General features: G+C 35.5%; 3 protein-coding genes across 5 annotated transcripts; all 3 read left to right on the plus strand.

The window, feature by feature from the left end:
* LOC132177688 (RNA-binding KH domain-containing protein) lies at positions 1–8,511 on the plus strand. 2 transcript variants are annotated; one of them, XM_088515225.1, is made up of 13 exons: positions 1–104; positions 256–515; positions 616–692; positions 1,847–1,957; positions 2,241–2,309; positions 4,710–4,766; positions 4,953–4,991; positions 5,128–5,232; positions 5,354–5,436; positions 6,091–6,172; positions 7,432–7,578; positions 7,700–7,771; positions 8,183–8,511. In XM_088515225.1, the coding sequence occupies exons 2-13, from the start codon at positions 326–328 to the stop codon at positions 8,294–8,296; spliced, it is 1,146 nt and encodes a 381-aa protein (XP_088371351.1). In that variant the 5' UTR covers positions 1–104; positions 256–325; the 3' UTR covers positions 8,297–8,511. The 2 variants fall into 2 exon arrangements, with proteins under 2 accessions (XP_088371351.1, XP_088371352.1); XM_088515226.1 differs by lacking the exon at positions 1–104 and having other exon boundaries at positions 239–515.
* Positions 8,512–10,087: 1,576 nt separating this feature from the next.
* On the plus strand, positions 10,088–13,097 carry LOC132177686 (cysteine proteinase mucunain). The gene is made up of 5 exons (XM_059590113.2): positions 10,088–10,679; positions 11,373–11,608; positions 11,734–11,874; positions 12,283–12,738; positions 12,844–13,097. Exons 1-5 carry the CDS (start codon positions 10,211–10,213, stop codon positions 12,937–12,939), a joined length of 1,398 nt encoding a protein of 465 aa, XP_059446096.2. The 5' UTR covers positions 10,088–10,210; the 3' UTR covers positions 12,940–13,097.
* A 3,097-nt stretch (positions 13,098–16,194) lies between these two features.
* On the plus strand, positions 16,195–23,893 carry PEN2 (PTEN 2). 2 transcript variants are annotated; one of them, XM_059589694.2, is made up of 13 exons: positions 16,195–16,440; positions 17,451–17,983; positions 18,184–18,285; positions 18,369–18,425; positions 19,752–19,817; positions 20,175–20,351; positions 20,466–20,552; positions 20,644–20,708; positions 20,785–20,861; positions 22,490–22,536; positions 22,674–22,804; positions 22,898–22,967; positions 23,144–23,893. In XM_059589694.2, the coding sequence occupies exons 2-13, from the start codon at positions 17,540–17,542 to the stop codon at positions 23,675–23,677; spliced, it is 1,857 nt and encodes a 618-aa protein (XP_059445677.2). In that variant the 5' UTR covers positions 16,195–16,440; positions 17,451–17,539; the 3' UTR covers positions 23,678–23,893. The 2 variants fall into 2 exon arrangements, with proteins under 2 accessions (XP_059445677.2, XP_059445678.2); XM_059589695.2 differs by having other exon boundaries at positions 17,473–17,983.
* Positions 23,894–24,617: the final 724 nt, after the last annotated feature.

Genomic DNA, 24,617 nt, shown 5'->3' on the forward strand with positions numbered 1-24,617 from the left:
TCTCTCGCCTCCATCCTAGAAAAAACCCAGCCTCCCTCTCTCTCTCTCTCGCCAGTTGCCGCTCCGCCGCCCCCTCTCTCTCGCCGCGCCGTCTCAACTCTCAGGTATCTCTCTATTTCATTCTCTCTCTCTGGGAAGTGTTGATTGTGTTGGGTTGCAGTGTTGATTATGTTGGTTTTCAGTATCTCTCTCACTAACAGGTGTTGATTATGTTGGGTTGGATTTTTGGTCTGATTGTTGGTCTGTGACTGACAGTGAAAAAACAACACTTCAAGATCGATAACACCCGCCCCGCCCAACCCGCATTACCCGCCCCGTTCAACCCATGGAGCAGGACAACGACGTGTGGCAGGAGCAGAAGCCGAAGCGGCACAAGGGGAAGCACGATAAGCCGAAGCCATGGGACGAGGACCCCAACATCGACCGCTGGAAGATCGAAAAGTTCGACCCCTCCTGGAACGAGTCTGGCTTGGTTGCAGAGAGCTCTTTCTCCACTCTCTTCCCTGCATACAGAGGTCCACTCAAACCCCAAAAATGCCCATTTAATTTTTATTTCTCTTTTTGTTTAGGTTGTATTGCAGTTTTTCTGATTGGTTTTTTGATTGCTTTGTTCAGAAAAGTACTTGCAAACTTATTGGGAGAAAGTGAAAGACGCTTTGAAAGTATATGGCATTGCATGTGAGCTTGATCTGGTAACTGTCCGTAGATGTTTATTGTTTATTGTTTACGAATACTGATTTTTGGTTGCCCATATTTTAATTTTTTTTCCTCCTAAAGTGTATATTGCATTTTCTTTGGTTTGATTTGATATCATGTTAAATTACTAGTTATCCCAAAAGCTTTAGATGATAGGAAAATGTAAATTTAATCATTTAATCATTACTTTAACACTTTCCTTCACGTGTGGGCTCAAACTCCATTTTAATAGGTGAGGCCCAGCACATAAAATATTTAATTTGAATGGGGTGAATTGATTGAATCAAGGTTCGAACTCAGGACCTTTGGTTCGGATGCCAGATTAAATTACCACTTGTTCTAAGTGATGATTTAATATGGTATCAATATGTGGTGATTTAACATGTATCAGGCTTCTTTACAACCTATTGACAATTTTCACGTTGCCTTGGCTCCCTAGGTTAAAATTCTTGTTTTTTGTCCTTTTTTTTTATTTATTTTAAATAGTAACAAACAACCTAATTACAAATCACAAAAATAGTTTTCACCTTTATGTCATGTCATAACATTTTTTCAAACCTAAAACAAAAAAAATCGTCAAAACACATTAACAAATAGAGCCAACTCTTGGCCTTAAGCATGTTTAGTGGTAACAATTGATTTCAGATGAATAAATGTGGTCCGCTGTTTATGTGTTTTTTTTGCAAGTAATGGAATTCCCATTAAAAAAAATAAAAGCACAACTCAAGTAGACAAGAATTATACAAGAGAGACACCTACTTAAAAGGAGAAAAAAAAAAGTTTCCCTGATTGACTAGCATGCTTGCCCTTACAACTCCAAAAATCTTGTGACCATTACTAGTGTATATCTTTCTTTTGTTCTTTCTGTCATTCTTTATATCTGTCTTTTTCTTTCATTTCATTTTTTTTGGCCTTTCTCTCCTAGTTCAAAAATGTTACTTGATCAGGTAAAAAATTCAGTTATCAGGATTCATCTATTTTATTTTATTTTTATTTTTTACATTTGAATGATTAATGATTAATTTCATTATTCTCTCGTCTCCTCCCTCCCCCCCCCCCTCTCTCTCTCTCTCTCTCTCTCTCTCTCTCTCTCTCTCTCTCTCTCTCTCATATGTTTTTTTGATTCATTGTATGATTTATTTCTGGTCAGGTTAAGGGGTCCATGACAGTGTCAACAACCCTAAAGACTAGGGACCCGTATATTATCATTAAGGCTAGGGATCTTATTAAGCTTTTATCAAGAAGTGTTCCTTATGAGAAGGTACTTTCTCTCTCCTTTGACTGTGTTTTTGTTGTCCATATTGTATGAATTTTTTTATAGCGTAACAAAGGTGAAAAATAGTTACCAAGGTATTTTTTCTTATTCTATAGTGTTATCACTTATTTGATGACTAGAATGCACAGAACAATATGTCAGAATTATTTGTGCTTAAGTCTTTCCGTCGAAACTATATTAGTAGAACTTTATTGTGAGTTTGCTACTTCATTGTCTGCTTTTTATTAGTTGTATAATTTTTAGTCCTCATATAACATTTTGATGGCAGGCAGTAACAATACTGGAAGATGAAATGCAATGTGACATCATCAAGATTGGCAACTTGGTCCGCAGGAAGGTACATGATACAGCCATGGAAGAAAGATCAATTTTCTGCGTTTATACTAATTTCCATTGTTGGCTACTTGAAATTTTTTTTGCATGAGATTTGTGGTTGACATCAGATTGAGATGATTTTTATATAGTTTTGAATGTTATTAGGAATCTAGAGTTAAATCAGTTCTCAATTTGGATTTTATTTTATGAGCTATGATTAATTTTGTACTCAGAGACAAATATGTAAGTTTGTAATTCTTGCCATTGGAGATATTTTGGTCATTAAGTTGAGTCTAAAGTTTTTTTTTTTTTTTTTTTTTTTGTCTATTGGTTTTATTTTTATTTTATGAATCCAATTTAGTTGTTATTTGGGTTTTATTAGATTTTTAGTTTACGAGTCAAGTTAGGAATCATAACACTAGTAGTACAAGAAAGACTCCTTATACATGTGTGCTTGGTGGACCGAAAGATTTGGAGACTTTGATCAAGTATTATTATTTGTTTATTTGAAGCATGAGTGTCTTCTCTCTTCCTCTACATTGTGTGTTGGTCTGTTCACGGGTACTGTGAACAGCCCCTGAAGAACCACAAGAGTTGGTTTTATCCTCCTTTGCAACCACATATCATGCCCTTCTCCTTGCCTATTAAAATCCTAGAACCCCATATGTTTTTTTCCCCTCCCATTAGCCATAAGTGCAAGCTCCGGCACTGGTCTAACCTAGCCAGTTGCCTGAACCCTGCCCCCCCACACGGCACAGAGTGCTAAAGCGGGCACACTTATACTTGTGCCCGTTTGCCATTAGGTACATAATTTTGTTGCTGCTCCAAAATTCCTTCATCCTGTTATCCTTTATATCATCCCCATTTCACCTTTTCAATCCCATCTTTACAATCTATATTTCAACTACAAACCCATGAAAACCGGCTTGCAAGGAAATATTTCATATAGTTAAGATTGGACTTAACTCATGTGGACACTAGGATCGTAACAATGTGTAAGAGAGCTCAAATGTCCTCCCTTTGTAGCAAGGTGGAGGGTGACGTTGTGGGTTCATGTCCCACCAGGTGCACGTGTAACTTACTAATAGAAAAAACAAAAATAACATTCTCTTGTTTGGTCAGACCAAAACATTCCTGAGAATGATAATGAGTTTTATCTTGAGCTTTCAAAAACTGGTTATTACTTATCAAAAAAAAAAAAAAAAAAAAAAAAACAAAAAAACATGCTCTTGTGCACTACATAAGTATACATAGACAACACATTCCTGATGTCTTCTAACACCTCGAAACTTTTGAAAAAAAAACTTACAGACCACACATATATAAACCCCTTCACCCTAACACAAACACACACACACAAAGCTTATCTGCTTTATGCTTTGTATGTTGACCATATATGAAATTGTGAATTACGAATGTGCGAGAAAAAACCATTTCTGAAAGCTATGTTTGGGAACTATTCAGTTCAGTATATGTACACAAAAAATCGTTGTTGAAAGCTTGTATTATGTTACAAGAAGCCAATTTGGGAGGCTATATGTTTTTTTTCCCACTCATTGTGATCATTTTATAGAAGGCAAAGACAAGTGCATTCCACACACACACACACACACACACACACACACAATATATATATATTCTGGCAGGAATTTAGTATCCTCAACTTCACACACACACTATATATATATATATATATATATATATATATATATACTCTGGCAGGAATTTAGTATCCTTCCATTATTTTGAGAGTTCTATATTTGCATGTTTTAACCTATATATATATGAAATAAATTGAAGGATCAAAAAATTAAAACTCAATGAAAACAATTCACACACACACACATATATATATATTCTGGCAGGAATTTAGTATCCTTTCATTATTTTGAGAGTTCTATATTTGCATGTTTTAACCTATATATATATGAAATAAATTGAAGGATCAAAAAATTAAAACTCGATGAAAACAAGTCACACACACACACAGAGATATATATATATATATATATGAAATAAATTTAAGGACCAAAAATTAAAACTCGATGAAAACAAGTCTTGTTTTCTCAAAGTAAGGTACTATAATGTTTGATGAACTCTGATTCATCAAGTTGATAAGTCATTTAATAACTCTATGATTGCTCCTAATAATGTGAGGAATAATATGCAAGAAAGGTGCTACTTGCAACTAAGTCAATATGTTGATATTTTTGAATGGTTTATGATGTGGGATCAGTTGTGTTCCTGTTCTTTCATCACTGCAATTTTTGTTATATGCAAACCACAGTAAACTGCATCTTTTCAATTTTAAGCTTTTCTAGATATGACTGCTGGAGATTTGCAAATAACCCGAAATGTTAAAATGGTCTCAAGATTTACATCAAAGCTTGGGACTTGGTCTAATTTTTGAAATTGTGTGCAGGAGCGATTTGTGAAACGGAGGCAACATCTTCTTGGTCCTAATAGTTCCACTTTAAAGGTGTGTACAGTAGGTACCCCCCCCCCCCCCCCCCCCCCCCCCCAAAAAAAAAGGGAAGACAAAAGGAAAGAAAACAGAAGAAAGGAAAAACAACAATGTTCAGCTAATTGGTTGACATGGTATGCTGTTAGATTTTCCTTCAATTCTTTTTGGGTGGCTTATTAACCATGATATTATGAGGTGCAGGCACTCGAAATATTGACGGGCTGCTATATTCTCGTTGAGGTGATTGTTACTGTTCTTTGTTAATTTGTAGCTCAATCTGCCGCTATTTTTTGTTCCTCCCACCCACTAGGGTGACTTGGAGAGTCATGAATCATTGAAATGAATGCCTTTTTTTTTTTTAATGGTAAATGTATAGGGCAATACAGTTTCTGCTATGGGTTCATTTAAAGGGTTAAAGCAAGTCAGGAAGATTGTGGAAGACTGCATGCTGAATAAAATGCATCCTGTATACCATATCAAGGTGAATAGACTGGAACTCTGTATCTACTGTAATTGTTGTTTTCTCTTGAGAACCAGTCAAGTTAGTTATTTATGCTTGAAGATCTGTGAACATAATCTCTCTCTCTCTCTCTTCTGAGAAGGTTCTTATGATGAAGAAAGAGCTTGAAAAGGATCCAGCACTTGCACATGAAAACTGGGATAGATTTCTTCCGAAATTCAAGAAGTACAGCATCTACTGCTTTTATATATATATAATCAATTTCTTTCAATCTATTCTGTCGTGTATATATATATATATATATATATTTTTTTTTGTAACCCCAAGGGGTTGGCCTAAGTGGTGAAGGCCTTGGTCTTGGAGGTTTGCTCCCTTCAAGGTCCAAGGTTCAACACCTCTTAGGTGCAAGCAATCTCTTGGGGCCACACCCCCTGGTAAAAAGCCAGTGATTTACTCAGTTCCGTGTAGGGAAACTCCCGTGGGTGTGGTGCACGGGACCGAGGTTTACTCTGCAGGGATGGGTCTAAATGGCCTTACCTTGTAGAGGTTCCCTGATATATATATATATATATATATATATATATATATATATATATATATTACTGCTTAGTCCGTCAGGGGTGAAAGCTATATATATATATATATATATATATATTACTGCTTAGTCCGTCAGGGGTGAAAGCTAATGGGTTATCTAGTAACTGGTTCTGGCGGGTGGAGTCAGTTACCCGTAGGAGTTTGATTAACGGTGATAATTGTTGTACAGTATGCGTTTGCGACGTGCAATTAATCTGAGTAAAGTTCTCCTACGTTATATATATATATATATATATATATATATATATATTGTATTTTAAATTACTTTTAACTTCTACTCAGGAAAAATGTTCAACAAAAGAAGGTTATGACCAAAGAGAAGAAAGAGTATACACCTTTCCCTCCTCCACAACAACCTAGCAAGGTGAGAAAGCTGCTTCTAGTCTCTGCATATTTTAGATTCCGGCAATAGATTCAATGCATTAATGTATTGTTAGTGAACAGTATTCTGGGGAATGACATTATAATTGGTGTTCATTCATTTGTTTAATAGCAGAGATTGGAGTATTAACTCAGAATTAGCAAAATTTATCTGTAGTGTATCATATATTATTTGTGTATGTAGATTAACAATTATATATAATTCATTCTTTTGTAATTTATAAACCTATAATATGTAATTGTATATAGGATTAATTAATCTCAATTTATATCACAGAAACGTATTAAATACTAGATGATTTTATAAATATAAATAATTTATGTATTCAAGTATAATTATATTTGTGTGTGTGTAAATGGAATGATAAGTAAATATATGCGAAATTATGATTTAGGCTTTTGTTTTCATTGTTATTTTTATGTGATCTTAATTTATATTTTTTATTGATTGGATGTATTACACTTATTCTAACTAGTAGAACATAAATTACTTTTTTTTTTTTAATACTAATATTAGGTATTCCTGGGCATCCTATCCCTTTCTTTAAGGAATACATGCGCCTCGAATCAAAGGAATAGCTAATCCATGATACTGAATACAACTAAACACCAAAATAACGATTTTGTTGAAATAGTTACTCCATTTAAGTGTCCTATTCTGTTTATGTTAGTATTTTAAATCTCTTCCACAATGTTTTGATTAATTAACTATCAATTGACTTGGCTGTGCATAAGATGTTCTGCAGAAAGCTCAGCAATGGGTAATACGACTTTTTTCCCCCTCTAATTTTTAGTTTTTTTCTTTTCTTTTTGCCTTTTCTTCTCCTTCTGTCAATGATATTACTGTTATTGTTAGTGATCTTCGAATCCCCTCCCGCTCTCTTTTATTTCTTACTTTGGTTCCTAGGGAAAATATTTTTAAATGATTAATCTGCTTCAATGGTTTTTTCCTCTTTCCTTTTGCTTTGCTTGGAAGTTGGTTTTTGAGTGGAGACACTGATTTTCTTTCTAATTTTAGTTGGATATGGTGTGGTATATGCTGGGTCTACTTTTGAGTAGGTTTTCTCTGCCTCTTTTTTTTTTTTTTTTACCTTTCTTTTGGGTGTTTGCTTGTCTTGATCTTGTTCCTTGCATATGTTTCGAGTGGGACTGTCCTTATCTTATGTTTCTTTACTAGTTTGTTGTCTTGTGAAAGAGAAAAACGTAATATATATGGCATGCAATGGTCTATGGTATTTTCAGATTGATGAACAACTGGCAAGTGGAGAGTACTTCATGTCCCAGAAAAAGAAAACAACAAAGAAGTGGCAAGATAAGCAGGAGAAGCAGGCGCAGAAAACCGCGGAAAACAAAAGAAAACGAGAAGCTGCATTTATAGCCCCAGAGGAGGTATTTCTGAAGCTATTTCACTCAATCCTTTTCCATTTTATTTAAGTCTTGATTCCTGCTCGTTTACTTGATCTTATCTTTTATCCCAATGACTTTATCAATTTTGGTATGACAATCTTAGGAGGCAAGAAACCAGGATACAAGATCTGAGAATGAAAATAACGATGTGGCAGTCATGGCCATGTCTCTAAAGGTAATATTAAATCACGAGATCATGTGCTTTGGGCTGTCTTACTTTTTGGGATTTTGTTGGTCAAAAATTTCTTACAAACCAACCTCTAAAAGTGACAGAACAGGATCAGAGGATCCTGTCCATTTCAAATGAATTGGATAACATTCTATTAGTTATAGTAGAAAGGTATTTTTTTTCTTCACTTTTTTGAGGGAACAAAAATATCCTCCACTATAACTAACTGGATATTATCCAGTTCATTTGAAATGGGGAGATCCTAATTCTGTGTGCGTAGCATGTGAGAAGCATTTTTTTTTTTTAATAGTACATGCTTTTTTTATTAGCTTAAATGACACATGTCGCATTTAGAGGCTGTAGGAAATTTCTGTCTTTTTGGATTTAATGGAACTCCTTCCATTGATTGCTCTACAGAAAAAGGCCAAGGAGTTTGGGAAGCAAAAATTGGGTGAGAATATCAATGCTGAAAGTTATATTGCAGCAGCTGGGGAGCCTTCGAAGAAGAAATCCAAGCGCACAGTTTCTTAAATATGACGTGTATCAATGCTGATGATGTGTTTAGAGTATGATAAATTGGATGGATGATCCGGCATGCCATGGTTGGTAGATGCGAGGAAAATCCATTAGTCTCAACTTTTTGCGGTGCATGAGAAGAAAGCTAATTTGTTGATTAACAAAAAAAAAAAAAATACTCTTCAACACTTACAACTTGGATATATATATTCTTTCTTTTAAGCTCTTAATGTTTGGGTTTGTTTTATTTGGGGGACACTTGGCTTCATTTTGATGGAAAAGGATTTTGAAATGGAGAGTATTCGGTTAGTGTATTGTAGAAGAAAAATGATCTTTTCAATTTCATTTGAAACGGAGGGGATTTATTTAATTGTTTTAAGAGAGCATTTTGTCCAAAAAAGTAAAATGACAAAATTGCCACCCTAAAAACAATCAACTTGTTCCTCTCCATTTCATTTGAAATGGAGAGGATCCAAGTCCTATTTTAGAGGGGTAAAATTGTTTAAAAGACTAAAATAACAATTTCTCTTTTAAAACACACTAACTTGATGCTCTCCATTTCAAATGAAATTAAGAGGATTTGTTTCCATTTTGATAGGTTAATAGAACGGACAACCCATATGAGATTAAATAACGATGCCATTAATTGGGTGCTCGAATTGCGCCCAATTGCAACAGATATCAATCCAAATGGATTAAGGTTTCTTACTAGTCTAAAGAATTATAAGCTTGCTTGGCAAAGGTTTCGTGCTTTTTAACTATAACAGAAGTTGATTGATGTAGAAAAAAAGTAAGAATGTTTAGTATGGAAAAATGAATTTTTTTTATTTTTTTATTTCGTAATATTTTTATATGAATAATAGTAAAAAGTGATTAATGCGATATAAAAAATAGGATCGTTGAAAGTTTGAATTTTTTGAGAAATAGTATCAAGCCATTAAGGTCTTTTGCCAAACAGACTCATAGGCCCGTAGGGCCTATAATTCCTTCTATTCATACCATTCATTTTAACTTAATGATTTAAAACATTCAATGCATCAAGAATTACCCGGCTTTGTTTAATTTTTTTTTTTTTTTAACACGAGCTGAACTTGAGCTTATCACAAAGCTACATAATCTATTCAAGCTCTATTCATTCATTTTTCGAATGAGCTCAAGCTATTTCACTCAATTAACTTATTTATTCTATATATAAAGTAAATGTTATAATTTTTTTTAAAAAAATTCATACTAATTATTAGTTAAGATTTATTATTTGAGTAATAAATAGACTAACTAAAATATTAAACTATCTAATCTTGGGTTTATATGTTTATCGTATAGTATGTATATACATTTAGTAAATACACATATACATATACATATACATACCAGTTTTTTTTTTTTTTTTATCCTTTTAAATACTTAGCATATTCTCATTACAAAAATAATATTATAAAACCAATAAAAATACAATATACGAGCTAAGCTAAGCTTATACAAGTTCGACTAGCGGCTCTATTTAGAGCGGTATATAATGTCCACCACTATTTTTCCATTCCCTTATAACCAAATTAAGAAAACCCAACCTTGACACTTGGCAAAATCCCATTAGCCAAAAGCCTCAAATACATCCTTAAAAAGTAGAAAAAGACAAAAATACCTATATAATGTAACTAACTAGATATTCTGCCCTTCGAAAGGATCCTGTTCCCGAAAGTGGTCAAAAGCCATTCCCAAACTTAGGTGGCCACCCATGACATGCGTGACAAACTTCTATATTAATTTCAACGTAGATTTCGTTCTTTTGTACCAATCCCATCTCTCTCTCTCTCTCTCTCCCACATCAAATCCTTAATTTTCAAACTGATATACCTTCATACCTCTATATATATATACAACATCTCTTCCACACCAATCTCCTTGTTTTCCCTTCCAAACACAAAAAGAATGGCGGCGAAGTCTTTCGTTTTGGCTATGGTTTCTTGTTTGGTCTTCGCCGTTGCTTTTGCAGCGGCCATGGACATGTCCATCATCGACTACGACCTCAAACACGGCCAAAGGACCGACACCCACGTGCGCTCCCTGTACGAGGCCTGGCTGGTCAACCATGGCAAGGTCTACAATGCCCTCGGAGAGAAGGAGAGGCGCTTCGAGATCTTCAAGGATAACCTGCGGTTCATCGACGACCACAACAAGGTAGAGAACCGGACGTACAGGGTCGGCTTGAACCGGTTCGCTGACCTCACCAACGACGAGTACCGGTCCATGTTCTTGGGTCGTAGCATGGATCGGAAGGGTAGGCTTTCCGGGACAAAGAGCCACCGGTACGCGTACCGTGCCGGTGAGAACTTGCCCGAGTTGGTGGATTGGAGACAGAAAGGTGCTGTTGTGGGGGTCAAGGATCAAGGCCAATGCGGTAAGTTTTTGATTTGTCTTCGAAAATTTTGTTTGGTTTCGTTTTATCATTAAATCAATTAATAAAAATGCGATTTTTAATAAAAGATAGAGATAAATATTATGTAGTAAATTCATTTTTAGCGATTTTGTTTAAAAGCTTATGTTTGGCCTGAAACAGACTTTGATAATCGATGTTGTTATTGTTATGTGAGCGTGGGATTAGGATAAATATTCTTTAATTTTGAAGCATGCATGTTCTAATAAGGTTGTGGAGACTTTGACCCGGGAAGATAGGTGGGAAATCTTATAATTATTTTATAATCTATTTGTGCTTTTAATCATGGAGAAGAAATTGATGCATACGTTTCGGTTCCCTTTTTAATGTCACATGGCTCGAAGAATTGCTCTTTAAGAAACTGTATTTGCTTAAAATAAACAAAGGTTTTGAGAAGTGTCTTTATTTTAATATTTATTTGTGATTTTTACAAAACACTCTTGGTCAATTGGATATTATGTAATTGGGTATTTGATGGTAAATGAGATTAAGTAAATGATACGAGTCAACAGCTATAAAAAAAATGTGAATTCACACAGGGAGCATAAATTCAGATGTTGTTTGGTTAAATTTTTAAGGATACTATTCAATTTTGTTTGCAACTGAAGGCAATTTTACCTTATGCTGATGTTTTTAATTACTTGTGTATTGATGTAGGGAGTTGCTGGGCGTTCTCGACAATTGGTGCTATTGAAGGCATAAATCAAATTGTGACAGGTGATCTTATCTCCTTGTCGGAGCAAGAATTAGTGGACTGTGATACTTCATATAACCAAGGATGCAATGGAGGTCTAATGGACTATGGCTTCCAATTCATCATCAACAATGGTGGCATTGACACCGAAGAAGATTACCCATATCGTGCTCGTGATGGCGCTTGTGATACCAACCGGGTTTGTTGCAAATCCATGTGTTTTTTGTAGGAAAAAGTTTTAGTTGATTGGAATCAGAGCATGTGTTTTTGTGTTTTAGCTAAGATTGTTCTATGTTATGTTCTAATATCCTTTTGTCACTTCAGAAGAATGCAAGGGTTGTGACCATCGATGGATATGAAGATGTTCCTGAAAATGATGAAAACTCCTTGAAGAAGGCTGTGGCAAATCAGCCTATTAGTGTTGCCATTGAAGCTGGTGGCAGAGCTTTCCAACTCTATGACTCGGTAATGGCTATAACTCATATGTTAAATCACCACTTATCATAGAATCTCAAGCTCATGTGAGGAAAACGAATCGACAAACTTAAACTGATAGACTTGATCATTTAAATTATATTCTAACAGCATACGCATTTCATTTTACTTCTATTCTCAATTGGAAATGATATCAGTGTAAGCTCAACAATGATAATTATGTAGTTCATGCTACAAAGACCCACTGCTGCCCTTCCTGGTCAAGGGAAGTTGGTCTAAAACTCCTTTACCTTAACTATTTGCCTTAGCAGCATGAACCTTTTGAGTCTGTAACCCAAAAGCATGGTCTTCTAAACAAGTGCTATAAACAACAAAGATTTTTTTTCCTGCACATCACCTTAATCTTCTTGCTTCCAAATTCCATGTTTGTCGATTTAGGGAGTCTTCACAGGGCTCTGCGGAACGCAACTAGACCACGGTGTGGTTGCCGTCGGATATGGAACAGAAAATGGTGTTGATTACTGGCTTGTGAGGAACTCTTGGGGTCACAGCTGGGGGGAGAATGGTTACATCAAGTTGGAGCGTAATGTGGCTAGCACCACCACCGGCAAGTGCGGGATCGCAATCGAGCCATCCTACCCCATCAAGAACGGTCTGAATCCGCCTAACCCCGGTCCCTCTCCGCCATCTCCTCCTTCAAGGCCAGACAATGCCTGCGATGAATACTTCTCATGCTCGGCAGGAACCACATGCTGCTGTATATATGATTATGGCGATTTCTGCTTTGGATGGGGATGCTGCCCCTTGGAGTCTGCAACCTGCTGTGATGATCATTACAGCTGCTGCCCTCATGAGTATCCCATCTGTGATGTTGATGCTGGAACTTGCCGAATGGTAATTATAATAGTATTTCTTTTATTAAGATTCTTATAGATCGTAGCACCTCCATTCTTTTTCCCTCACTTTGTTCTGTTTTGCTTATATTATGTCATGAATCAGAGCAAAGACAATCCGTTTGGAGTTAAAGCATTCAAGCGGACTCCTGCTAAAAGTACGCCTCACCATTTTGCTGACAAGAAGATAACCAGCACTTGAGAAGCCTTGGTATCGTATTGGGTCTTGAAGAAGAATAATTGCTTTGTTGTTCTCATTGAACTTAACAGTTTGTGTAGACTTTAATTATTTGCAGGGTTTAAGGTTTCAATGTTCATGATTATTGTAAATAAATTCCATTATTTTCCCAAAACACAATAATTTAGAAACTTTCTATTAATCAATAAATTGTATATATATATATATATACTCTCCAACTCATGTTGTTGTTAATTGTTATTGGTTGCATATGCTGATCTGTGTTTTCTTGAGTGCGTTTGGCATTGTGATTTAAACCAAATGGTATAAAATGAATCATTTGGGAATTTTGAAATCATGGGTAAGGAAGTGCATTTTTAAAAACAAACCATTTTAAGTGCTAAACAACGATTTTAAAGGTTAAACTATTATTTTATCAAATTTTTTAAAATTTCATTTTTAAGTACATTTTGAAATCGCAAACCCAAAGCAGCAGCTAGCCCTCAAATGTGTATTGTTAACAGCTCTAGCATTGCAATTTGGGTTCTCCATCTAATCCCAATACTTGATTTCTGTTTGGTTCGGATGAAACTACCTGTGAGGTGTAGTTTGTTGCTGACATGATCAGCGACAGCTCTTTCTTATCACTTTTAACACAAGGAAGTAATGCCTTTCATTCCAACTCGGTTGCATTTTCTGTTTTAATAGTTGAATCGAAAAGGGTATCCAAACAAATTCTTGATGCAACTATATGCTCTAACAGAATGATGACGAGAAAGATATGTTAAAGCATAAATCTCAACAAGGCAGCAGTCCCATATTTCATGCTGGCTGAATGACAGCCCACAACAGGCAGCTCTAACTCCCTCAATTCACGCAAACCATGTTTCCTGCACTTACAGATTTTCTGCAATAATTGCTGCTCTTCTCAGTCATGTTCCATTTCACTTGTATCACTCACATGTTAGCTTTCTTCAAGTGTTTTTCTGTTTATGTACTTCTTTTGTAAATCTTTCGTATAGAGCTTCTAGCTCCTATGGTTATAAATATGAATGAACTACTCTACTCTGTTGTTGGTAAGTTAACAAAAACAGAGATTATCTAAATTCTTTCAAGATATGCATACTAAACAGCAAGAATGGTGACAGCCAATCTCTGCAACCTCAATTCCTTCGTCCAAATTAAAGCTTTGAGCTTTTTGAGGAAATTTCAACGTTGGCTGGATTGATAGTAGTGATTGACGTCAAAGTTATGCAAGCAAACACTTGGAAAATAACCTTCAAACAAAAAGAGATAATAATAATAATAATAAAAATAAAAAACCTACACGGAGAGAGAGATATAATTATCTGACATTCAAATTGTTCAGCAATTTTCTGATGCTTCAAACCATCCAAAGGGGGCTATAATCTATATATAGTCTCATCCCCATTAATGGAGAGGCAATAAAATAGCTATTAACTAAGCTGATATTAGCAGTTTGACAATTGACCATCAATTGGTCAAATAATGACCAAGCTTTACGTCTGGTCACACATGATTTCTTGTAAATGAGGGAATGCCCAGTTAGCACACACAATGCTTTTGTGGGTGGCCTTCCCTCTTATTTTTATTTCTGTATTGTTTTAGTTATTTTGGGTTTATTGTTGGGGAGCCCACCCCTTTTTCGTTTTCAGGATCTCTCACTTTTTCTTCCGTTCGGATCAAAAGTGAAAAAGATCCTTCCCTGTAGCCCTTTCCTTATTCAATTAGAAAAAAAAAAAAAAAAAAAAAAAAATGCTTTGTGGGTGGCAAATGATGCTGACTTTGTGGTGGTGCATTGTATCGGTTATCAATAGAATATAATTTTGTGGTATTAGCAAATGGTATTTGATTAAAAGTCACCAAATCTACTTTTGTAGTGATCAGTATCATAGGCAGCTTTGGGAAAAAATCAAGGCCATGTAGGCCTTGGCGAAAGCCAGATCAAACAACAAGAGATGCAAGGCATCATTTTGAAACAAAATCCACTTAAACATTCCCTATTTAACTCTTGTTTGGCCTCTCATCTCCATTTTTCTAAATGTTGTTGGTAAATTGTCACCAAAATTGATAAAGGAAAATGTTTGGAGGATTACACGTTTTACTATAATCTTTATAATTTATAAGGGCATGTTTGGAATTGTGTTTGAGAAATAGAGCTTTTAAGTTAAAAATCGCTTTTTGGCAAATGCTTCAAGTGCGTTTTGGCCATTTTTGAGTTTTTTGAACCTTTAAAAACGCTTTCAACATATTTTATCAAATGAGTACTTTTTTTTTTTTTAAACGAACTTTTTTAGTATTAAATGCACTTTTAGACCATTCAAACGTACACCCAAACATGCCCTAAGTGTGTCACGTGGCACAACATGAGTGAAAAAATGAACTAACAAATTTGACACGTAAATTTAATCATTTAATTGCTAACACAATAAATGTTATGTAAACTATCACATCAATTTACAAAGACTTATAATAAAAGTAATTACCGTCTTAGATAAATAATATGACTGTTACGGACTTAATTTCTTAAGCACCGCAAATGATAAACCTAATACCTCCCAAATCAACTCAAGGCTGAATAATATTAATCTTTGCTTAATTTCATTAATAAACTTGGTCTCTTTAAATAGAGAATTACAAAAAATAATAGATATAAAAGGCTAATAAAAATAAACTACTTCTAATGATAACATATTATCTCTACTATTTAAATTCTAAATCTAATTACAAAGTTATTAATAAAGATAACTTATTATCCCTAAGGTATTTTAATTTTAAAATACATCTACTATTTTTAATTTTATTTTACTTTTCTTTATTTTGAGAAAAGAGACTTCATTTCATTGTAAAACCAATAAGCATCTTGAGCTCTAACACTCTACTATTACACTCGTAATAACAATGACAATCCCACTAATTGGATTACAAGATTATTCTTGATTATCCACAAATTATTCATTTTTGAGGAGAGTGAGAAAATCATGACACGTTTCCATTGTCATTGATTGTAATTAATTTAAAATTGAAAACCCATTTTCCAGGAAAAAAACAAAACAAAGGCGTTTTCATATCTGAAAATGAACTTCCAAAAGCGCTTTCAAGTTTCAACGACCAAACGCGCCCACTGAATGACTGAAACACCCCGTGAAACGAGCCGCACTTGGTCAGACCCATCGACGGTCCACAGTAACTCCAAGCCTCGTCATCCAACAATCACTCTTCGTCTCATACACGAAGACGAACACCAAAGCCTCTCTAATGCTACTCACGAGACACTCCATAAAATCCTCAAAAGTTATCCACCGTCAGATTACGATCCAAATCCTGAGACAGTCAATTCCAAATCACCGCCCTCAGATGCGTTGACTGACCCCATCACCGTTACCTTCAAAACCGTCGATCACAACCCACCAATCTCTCTCCCTCTCTCTCTCTCTCTCTCTCTCGCTCAGGTGAAACCCTAAGCAGCTCTCGAAACTCCAAAGGCCCGACCTTTACATCTCGGTACGATAATTATATTTCGCCCGAATGAAAATTTCAGGGCCGGAATGAGTGATTATTTGCTTTTAGTTTTTTTTTTTTTTTTGGGGGTGTTATATTGTTGGATTTTAGGGTTTGTTGTGTTTTCAAATATTTTATTTGATATGATTTTTGGTGTAGCTTCAACGATTTAATGTATATTTTTGAGTTATCAGTTTGTATATAGCTGTAGTTTAAGCGAGATTGATTGGCAACATTGTCTTTGCGTGGTTTCTAAAAGCTCTGCTTTTCGAAGCATTTACCTCCATGAAAGGAAGTTCTTTTTTTTTTTTTTTTTTTTTTTTCGGGTTTAATGGCAAACTATAAGTATTCAGTGTTTTTTAGCTAATAATCTCAAATGGGCTTTGGCAATAATAGTTGTTTTCTGTCTATTATTGTTGCTGCCAGCGTTTGTGAAATGGGCTTATGATTTTGTAATGGAATTCGAGTGTAAACTGTAGATATATGAATTTGTTGGTCTTCCCCGGGGCTGATTCTATTTTTTGCGTTTCTTGCTTTTGAAATCCTGTTTAGAAATTAAAGAAAAGCTTGCAATGGACGGCATTGTTTTATGGGGAGTGTGGTCTTTTAGGTCTGTGATATGTTTTTTTCGGTGATGATGCTTTTACTATTTCTGCATAGAATTTAGTAGGGTTTGGTCATCTTAGGGGTAATGATTTGAGGTCAGGTTCTTCTCTTGTGTCTACTTTGTCATATGTACCAATGCGATGATATAATTTCTCGGTTGGTTCTGATGAGTGTGCTTGTTTTTTTACCGTGGTAGCTTGTGTCACGCCTTTTTAACTTGTGGCTTGTGGTTGCTGGTAGGGAACTGGAACATTCTTGTCCATGTACAAATTAAACAATTATGCAATCTGAATTTTCAGTCTTAGTTGTAACAAAAAGTTGTATTTTCCTGTATATCTTTATGGATTGGGTTAGTCTTAATTTCTTATGTTGTCCCCTATGTTATTTATTTATGTATGTAATTGCAGCTTTAATTGCAAGATGCTGTAGGATCAGTTTTACGTCAGGAACTTCAACTTCTATCCTCAATATCTGTTAAAAGCTCTGTGGTTGTAGAATGGATTCAGAATCTGCTGATTCATCAACTTTTCCTCCTCCTAAAGCTTCTGATAGACAACCTCCAGCTGCCATACAAACTCCAGCTGCTGCTGATTCTGGACTAGATAATTCTCCTCGTGATGCTCCATCTAGATTATCTCCTTCTGGAATATCTTCATGGGCCAAAAGTTTGAAAATTCCTCAGCCATTGGTGGCCACACAAGATGAGTCTCCAACTGGAAATGCCGGAAAATCAACTTTTGCACGATTTACTAGTGGATTGGCACTGCGCTTGTCTCCAAAAGCTCCTCTATCGGATGATAGTTCTGATGGAACTTCAGCTGCGCAACCTGGTTTTATTGGAACTATTACAAAGGGGTTGGTCGACTCTTCTAGGAATGCAGTGAAGGCTGTACAGGTTAAGGCTCGACATGTTGTCTCTCAAAATAAACGAAGATACCAGGTGGGTTGGTTGTGTTATTGACTTGTATCCTCAGCCATATATACAATATATTAGTGGATGGAATCATAACATAAAAATGCATTCTCCTTCTTCTTCTTCTTTTCTGGCAATAGTCTTATCTTCATTTTGTTGTAACTATGCTTGACTAGTGGACATTTTTCTGTATAATTATATCCTTAACTGGAGTACCTTGTCTTCAGGAAGGAGGATTTGATCTGGATATGACCTATATCACAGAGAATATAATTGCTATGGGGTTCCCTGCTGGTGATTTGAGCTCTGGGTTTTTTGGTTATGTTGAGGTAAACTACCATCTGCGCTCTACAATTGACTCTCCTCATCCAATGCTACTGCACACTAGGTTTCTGACTATTATGTGATGCAGGGGTTCTATCGAAATCACATGGAAGAAGTGATAAAATTCTTTGAAACTCATCACAAGGTAATTACAACTTGTAAATTCTTGAAACTGATAATTACAGGTCATGTTAATGCTTTTAGAATACTTTCCTTAAAATAAAGATGTGTAGTACTTTTGATGCTTCATTGTTGGTATAGATTTTATTTCACAGTTTCTTGTACCAAAAATTGTTGTATCATTATCCCCACAGGATATCAAATCATTGATTGTTGTGAATTAGTACACTAGTATATTAGTTCTTTCTTTGACTTTGATATTGTCATAAAGATGTATAAATTATCTAAACTTGCCGCTTGAAAGTTTTTGGCTCTCATTTCATTTCATATCTCTTTGCTGTGGGTAGGCCATGGATTTTTTGTTTTCATAATTGTAGTTAATTGTGGTGGATTCACCAACTATAGGTGTTCATTGGAAATGGAAAACAAATTTCTTTTTTTGTGCAAGTAAGATCTTTTTGTTCTATGTATAAAACTATAAATGTATGTCCATTAGCCCTTTATACATGCTCTGAAAATAAGAGTCTATGGCAGGGAGCAACTTATCCTCCAACCTTTCAGCTTCACTCATCTATCTCTGCTTCTTTTATATCTAGATTAGTCTCCTTCAGAAGATGGTATTTTGGTTTGATCTTGATCAACATTGATACCTTTGCTAATTGATTTTAATACATTCTCTGCTTTAAGAATAGATACCTTTTATCAATGATTTTTCTCAAATTTGTGTCGTTGCAATTTGCTGCTGCTGCTGTGTGTGTTATTGTATATACAAATTTCCAACTTAACCCCAAGGGGTTGGCCTAGTGGTTGAGGCTTGTGGTCTTAGGGAGTATCACCCCATAGATCCCAAGTTCGAGACTAGCTTGCAAGGTGCAAACTCCCCCTTGGGGCCACACCTCCTGGTGTAAAAGCCAGCGATTTACCCTAATCCATGTAAAAAAACTTCCGAGAGTGCGGTGCACGGGTCCGAGGTGTACTCTACAGGGGTGGGTCCAAAGGCCCTGCCTTGTCGAGGTTTCCCGTCATAAAAAATAAAAAAATAAAAAATTTCCAACTATAGCATTATACTTTATTATATATATCTATTCTATCAAGATTAGACTAGACTGGATCTCATTTGAATAATATTTTAATAAATTGGAGTCCGTTATATCTTGGTTCAGTTTAAGTGTAAAACCCTTTACAAACCTACTTTTTAGTTTTGTAGGTTGTCCAGTGGAAACGAAATGCAGGGTCTGGCATTTGCTGTTATCATGTGATTGCTGTTTTATGCTATTTTGGTGCTCAGAATATTTATCCATCTCTTATTGTTATGTGTTTGTATAAAATATATTCCTTGTTCTATGTGCAGGGAAAGTACAAAGTGTATAATCTTTGTTCTGAGAGGCTGTATGATGCGTCCTTATTTGAAGGAAAGGTGTGTTAAAATTTGTTACTTAATTTACTAGGTGGAATATAAGTTTACGTTCTTTACATAATTTAAATCAGAGATCTTAGCTGTGTTAGGCCATTCTCGTGTTTGCCTCTCTGATTAAGCTTGGTAAGGTATCACATATAGCTCTCAAGTGACTCTCTCAGCTAATTAGGAAATCATATTTCATATTTGTCATTGCAAAAAGATTTAGATTTCCCACTTGGTGGATCCTAAATGGTAAAACAGACAACAATGTTTAATAAGGCAACATTAAGGCATTATGGAATTTTTTTATTTTTATTTTTATTTTTATTACAGCTGCTTATATTTTATATATAAAGTTTTTAATTCTTTGTCCAGGTGGCTTGCTTCCCGTTTGATGACCATAATTGCCCTCCAATTCAACTGATAATATCATTTTGCCAAAGTGCTTACTCGTGGTTGAAGGAGGACATTGAGAATGTTGTGGTGGTGCATTGCAAGGCTGGAATGGCAAGAACAGGGTTGATGATTTCTAGTCTTCTTCTGTTCTTGAAGGTAAGATTTCATACTATGTTCCTGAATCATCACAATGAGTTTGATGGAAATTTCAATAACCATTTTATTTCATTTATAGTTTGTTTTAATTATGGACTTGCCATCTCTTTGCAGTTCTTCCCAACAGCTGAGGAGTCGATTGACTACTACAATCAGAAAAGATGTTTCGACGGAAAAGGGCTTGTTCTGCCGAGTCAGATTGTTAGTCTTTCGTTTTTTGATGTGATAATTTTATGAACTCTTGATATCTTATCTACTGCTGAGCTTCTTTATCATTCTTTCTTTTTTTCAGAGGTATGTCAAATATTTTGAACGTGTTCTAACATACTTCAACGGGGAATGCCCTCCTGGGCGTAGGTATACTTCTGACTTTGTATTTCTCTTGTAGCATCTTCAAATTTTCACATGGGTGTTAATATCACATCTGGTGCAGGTGCATGCTGAGGGGATTTCGAATTCACAGATGCCCTTATTGGATCAGGCCCTCCATTACTGTTTCTGATCATAATGGTTTGTTATGCATTTCTGTTTTGTTTGATATCTTTCCTCCTTCTCTATGCTCTCCTATGATAGTGTGTTACAAAGTTCTTTGTCTGTTACAAAGTTCTTTGTCGTACTTTTTTTTCTTGGGCATGTCAGCAATACTGTTTCTCATTCTTTCCTTAAGTTTTTGCCCTTAATCATCACTGCTGTATTCAAATAGTGCATCATAATTGTTCATACTAACCATTGTGATTGCCTCGTATTGTATATATCCATCAGTGCTTTTGCGTATACATACATATATACATGTATATATTCAAATAGTCTGTACTGCATCATAATTGTTCTTGCTAATCTTTGTGATTGCCGATTGCCGCATGTTGGATTATTCTTTTATCCTACTTTCGGACAATTGTTCAGCGTGGAAGACTAAATTTTTTTTTTTTGCTTGTTTAATGGTGGTGTTGAGTTTATTGTTATTGTACGATCTTAAGTTCATTGGCGTAGAGAAGAATATCACCACCTAGATTCAAGTCTTTATTCATCAACCTTGCAGCACCTGGACCAATTGAGCAAGGGCTAATTGGCATTTCCTGGTGCTGATAGCTCATATATGCAGATGGGGTGGCACATTGGAATTCAAACTTTTGTCACTGAACTCTGGTTACCGGTGTTCTCCTTGTTTGGGGTTGTATGTGATGGAGTTTCGGCATGTTTGACATCTGTGTTCTGCTTGAATTATACTAGTGAGATTTGTGAGGCTGCACTTTTGTGTCTTATGCGGTGTGTCTGGAGAGAGGATCAGAGGAATGCTTAGAATTTTGTGGTTGTGAGTTACCAGAGTTGGATTTGAATTTTATGTTTTATATCATATGCTTAGATCAATGCAATTATTGCTTCTCTTTCTCTACTTATTTTTTGGAGCTATTGGATTCTAGGAGTCGGCTGTTTTTCTATTTTATTTTTCCTTTTTTATTTACCTGTCGTTTTCTCTTGTATACCACCCTGTACTAGGGCTACACCTTATTTTGTGCTCTATTAGTTTTGTTTTCTTTTTTAACTAAAAATTTCAGCTCACTGATTACTATTATTTTATTTAGAAGTTCTTTTTGCATGAAAGGAAGAAACATTTGATGGTCACCATCAACTATTATAATCTATTTTATTTAGGTTGCCAAGAAGAGTTTCACAGAGCCTCTTATTATATCTTGGGAATTTGTGAACTCGTTTATTTAAATTGAACTACTTGTGTTGCTCATTGGTGAGTCTTATGCATAGAAGGGGTAAAAACATAGGGATTCTTGCCATTGATGCTCACTCTGTTATGGTCTTCTAGGTTTTTGTGCTGTTAATGACTTTACTTGGTATGGATACTTCAGTCATGCATTGGTATGGCTTAGGAGGATTCAAATGGGACATTTAAAGGAAAATTGCTGTAATGGGCAGTCATTCATCCAAAAAAAAAAAAAATTGCCGTAGTGGGCAGTCTTTGAATTCAGATTGCGATTCTAGTTGCACTTTGTTATCTCTGAAGCTCTGCACAGCTTCAAAACTTGTATATAATCGAAATATCATTATGCTTACGCAATGATTTGCTTTAAGGCTTTTCTTGTGCTTACTTTGTGGTCTTGCATTAACGCTTTTATAATGCATAGGTGTTCTCTTCTCCACAAAAAAGCATCCAAGAACCAAGGATCTTTCGGTAGGTCTGTTTGATTGCCTGGTTACAACTTGTTAGAGATCTTAGGAATAGATCTTGATGATATTCTAATTGTATTTTGGGGATTTGGAGTACTTTTTACAAATTTGGGATTTGATAAACCTCTATTATTTCTGCAGCCAGAAGATTTTTGGTTTAGTGCGCCCAAGAAGGGGGTAATGGTCTTTGCTTTGCCAGGGGAGCCAGGTCTGTCGGAGTTGGGTGGGGACTTCAAAGTCCATTTTCATGACCGTCAAGGAGATTTCTACTTGTCTGTAATTCGGCTTCGTCCCCAATAAATCATTCTCTTGTTAGCTTTTAAGACATCAAATTGAAATATAATACTTTTTTCTGTGATTTTCAGCTGGCTGAACACAACAATGACGGAAAATAGAAAAGTTTTAAACACCAATGATCTTGACGGATTTGACAAGGTGAAGATCAAACTTATATGTGATGATCTTTGCACTTATTCTCTACAAGATGTAGCTCTATAAATTCTAGAGAAAGGAGTTTGCTTCTGTTCTGTGTCACTGTTTTCTTAGCTTTCTTGAAAATTGATGATTATTGTACAACATCATTTATTTATTCTGGTATATGCTTTCTGTAGAGGAAACTGCCTTCCCCGGGATTTCAGGTTGAGGTTGTGCTGGTAGATTCCAACGGCATTGTTACTTCAACACCCAACACTGAAACTGCTGCCAAGAAAACAGATGAAAGCTCGGGGACTTCTCCTGCATCAGTTGATGAGGGTGCATCCAGACCAAGCCAAAACAAAGACTCAAAAGGTCGTGATAAAGATGATGTTTTTTCGGATAGTGAGGCAGAGGAAATCGGTTCTTCAAAGAGCAGGCAAGCAGAAGCAGCTTCTGCAGCAAGAGGAACTGTCATCAATACCACCTCCAGTTCTGAGACTAGGACAAATTCAGATCAAATTGCAAGTGTATCTCGTGAGACTGAACATTTATCTCTGGGAAACACTGGCCCAACACAGATGCATGTTGATAGTGAGCGTAAAAGTGATGCTGTTGGTGGAGCTGTACCAGCCCTTGAGGTGCCCAACACAGAAAGTGAATTCAAGGCAATGGCTGCTGATGCTTCTGTCTTTACATTTGGAGATGATGAGGACTTCGAAAGTGAATAAACCGGTGCGTTGGATTGTTTGCTTTAAATTCAGATAATTTGTACATAAAATGGCTTGCTAGTTGTAAATGCACCAATTGCTTATAAGATGGTCATGTTCAATCCATTTGTTTACTTGGTAATGTAACGTCTGGTTCGGTTCTGGTGTATTGGATTGTTAAATAAAATATTTGGCTGGACGTGAGAATAATTTTTATATTATGAATTTGTTTTATTAGTTCCAATGAAGGATAAAAGCTATTAGATGTCAATATCCACAGCCAATCTGATGTTAATTTCGTGTATTTTCCCCCGTTGTGCATCCAAGTATTTGGGTAAGGCTATAAAATATAAATAAACTAAATAGAAATAGAAATGCTTGGTTCGTTTATTAAATAAATCAAACTAAATAGGAATTGAGGCTCATTTATTAAATAGGTAAGACCCATCGAATAGACTTAGATCCCTTCCAGTATGTATCACTACAATTATATATAATTTTCTACTACCAATTATATATATAAAGCCTTTATTCAAGTAGAAGTAGAAGTAGTTCAATAAAGAGTTATATTTAATTTTAAACTTTTAAATTGAGAGAATTCTTGTCTTTGCAATTTCATCCATGTGCTGCAGTGAGTTAAAAAATCCAATGGATTCTAAGCGGGCTGATTGGCTCAATAAATCAACAATTCATGCATAATGTTCCATTCTCGAACCACCCAATATTCTTTGTACATTGAGTTAAGACTTTCTAGCCCTCAGAAATTAGCCCACATGGGCCACAAGGTTGCAAATACATTGGTTTGACACAAACCCTGATTTTAATAACCAGGCAAGAATTTGTTTACCTTGCCTCACCAAATATTTGCACCAACACTAGCTGCAAAAGCATAGCCCCAATTCCTGAATCCTTGATTTCACAACAAAGTTCAAAGGCTAGTTTCTTTATAATTCAATTTTTT

The sequence above is a fragment of the Corylus avellana genome, chromosome 4, assembly GCF_965113065.1.
Source record: "Corylus avellana chromosome 4, dhCorAvel1.hap1.2, whole genome shotgun sequence".
In the NCBI taxonomy this organism is placed as follows: Eukaryota; Viridiplantae; Streptophyta; class Magnoliopsida; order Fagales; family Betulaceae; genus Corylus; species Corylus avellana.

Bases quoted from the DNA above. Each gene is read 5' to 3' on its own strand.
- LOC132177688 (XM_088515225.1), top strand. From the start codon at position 326: ATGGAGCAGGACAACGACGTGTGGCAGGAGCAGAAGCCGAAGCGGCAC. The intron at 1,958-2,240 runs GTACTTTCTCTC...TTTTGATGGCAG, and splicing joins GAAGTGTTCCTTATGAGAAG to GCAGTAACAATACTGGAAGA. The intron at 7,579-7,699 runs GTATTTCTGAAG...TGACAATCTTAG, and splicing joins CATTTATAGCCCCAGAGGAG to GAGGCAAGAAACCAGGATAC.
- LOC132177686 (XM_059590113.2), top strand. From the start codon at position 10,211: ATGGCGGCGAAGTCTTTCGTTTTGGCTATGGTTTCTTGTTTGGTCTTC. The intron at 11,609-11,733 runs GTTTGTTGCAAA...TTGTCACTTCAG, and splicing joins GCGCTTGTGATACCAACCGG to AAGAATGCAAGGGTTGTGAC. The intron at 12,739-12,843 runs GTAATTATAATA...GTCATGAATCAG, and splicing joins ATGCTGGAACTTGCCGAATG to AGCAAAGACAATCCGTTTGG.
- PEN2 (XM_059589694.2), top strand. From the start codon at position 17,540: ATGGATTCAGAATCTGCTGATTCATCAACTTTTCCTCCTCCTAAAGCT. The intron at 20,352-20,465 runs GTAAGATTTCAT...ATCTCTTTGCAG, and splicing joins GTCTTCTTCTGTTCTTGAAG to TTCTTCCCAACAGCTGAGGA. The intron at 20,709-20,784 runs GTATACTTCTGA...CATCTGGTGCAG, and splicing joins GAATGCCCTCCTGGGCGTAG to GTGCATGCTGAGGGGATTTC.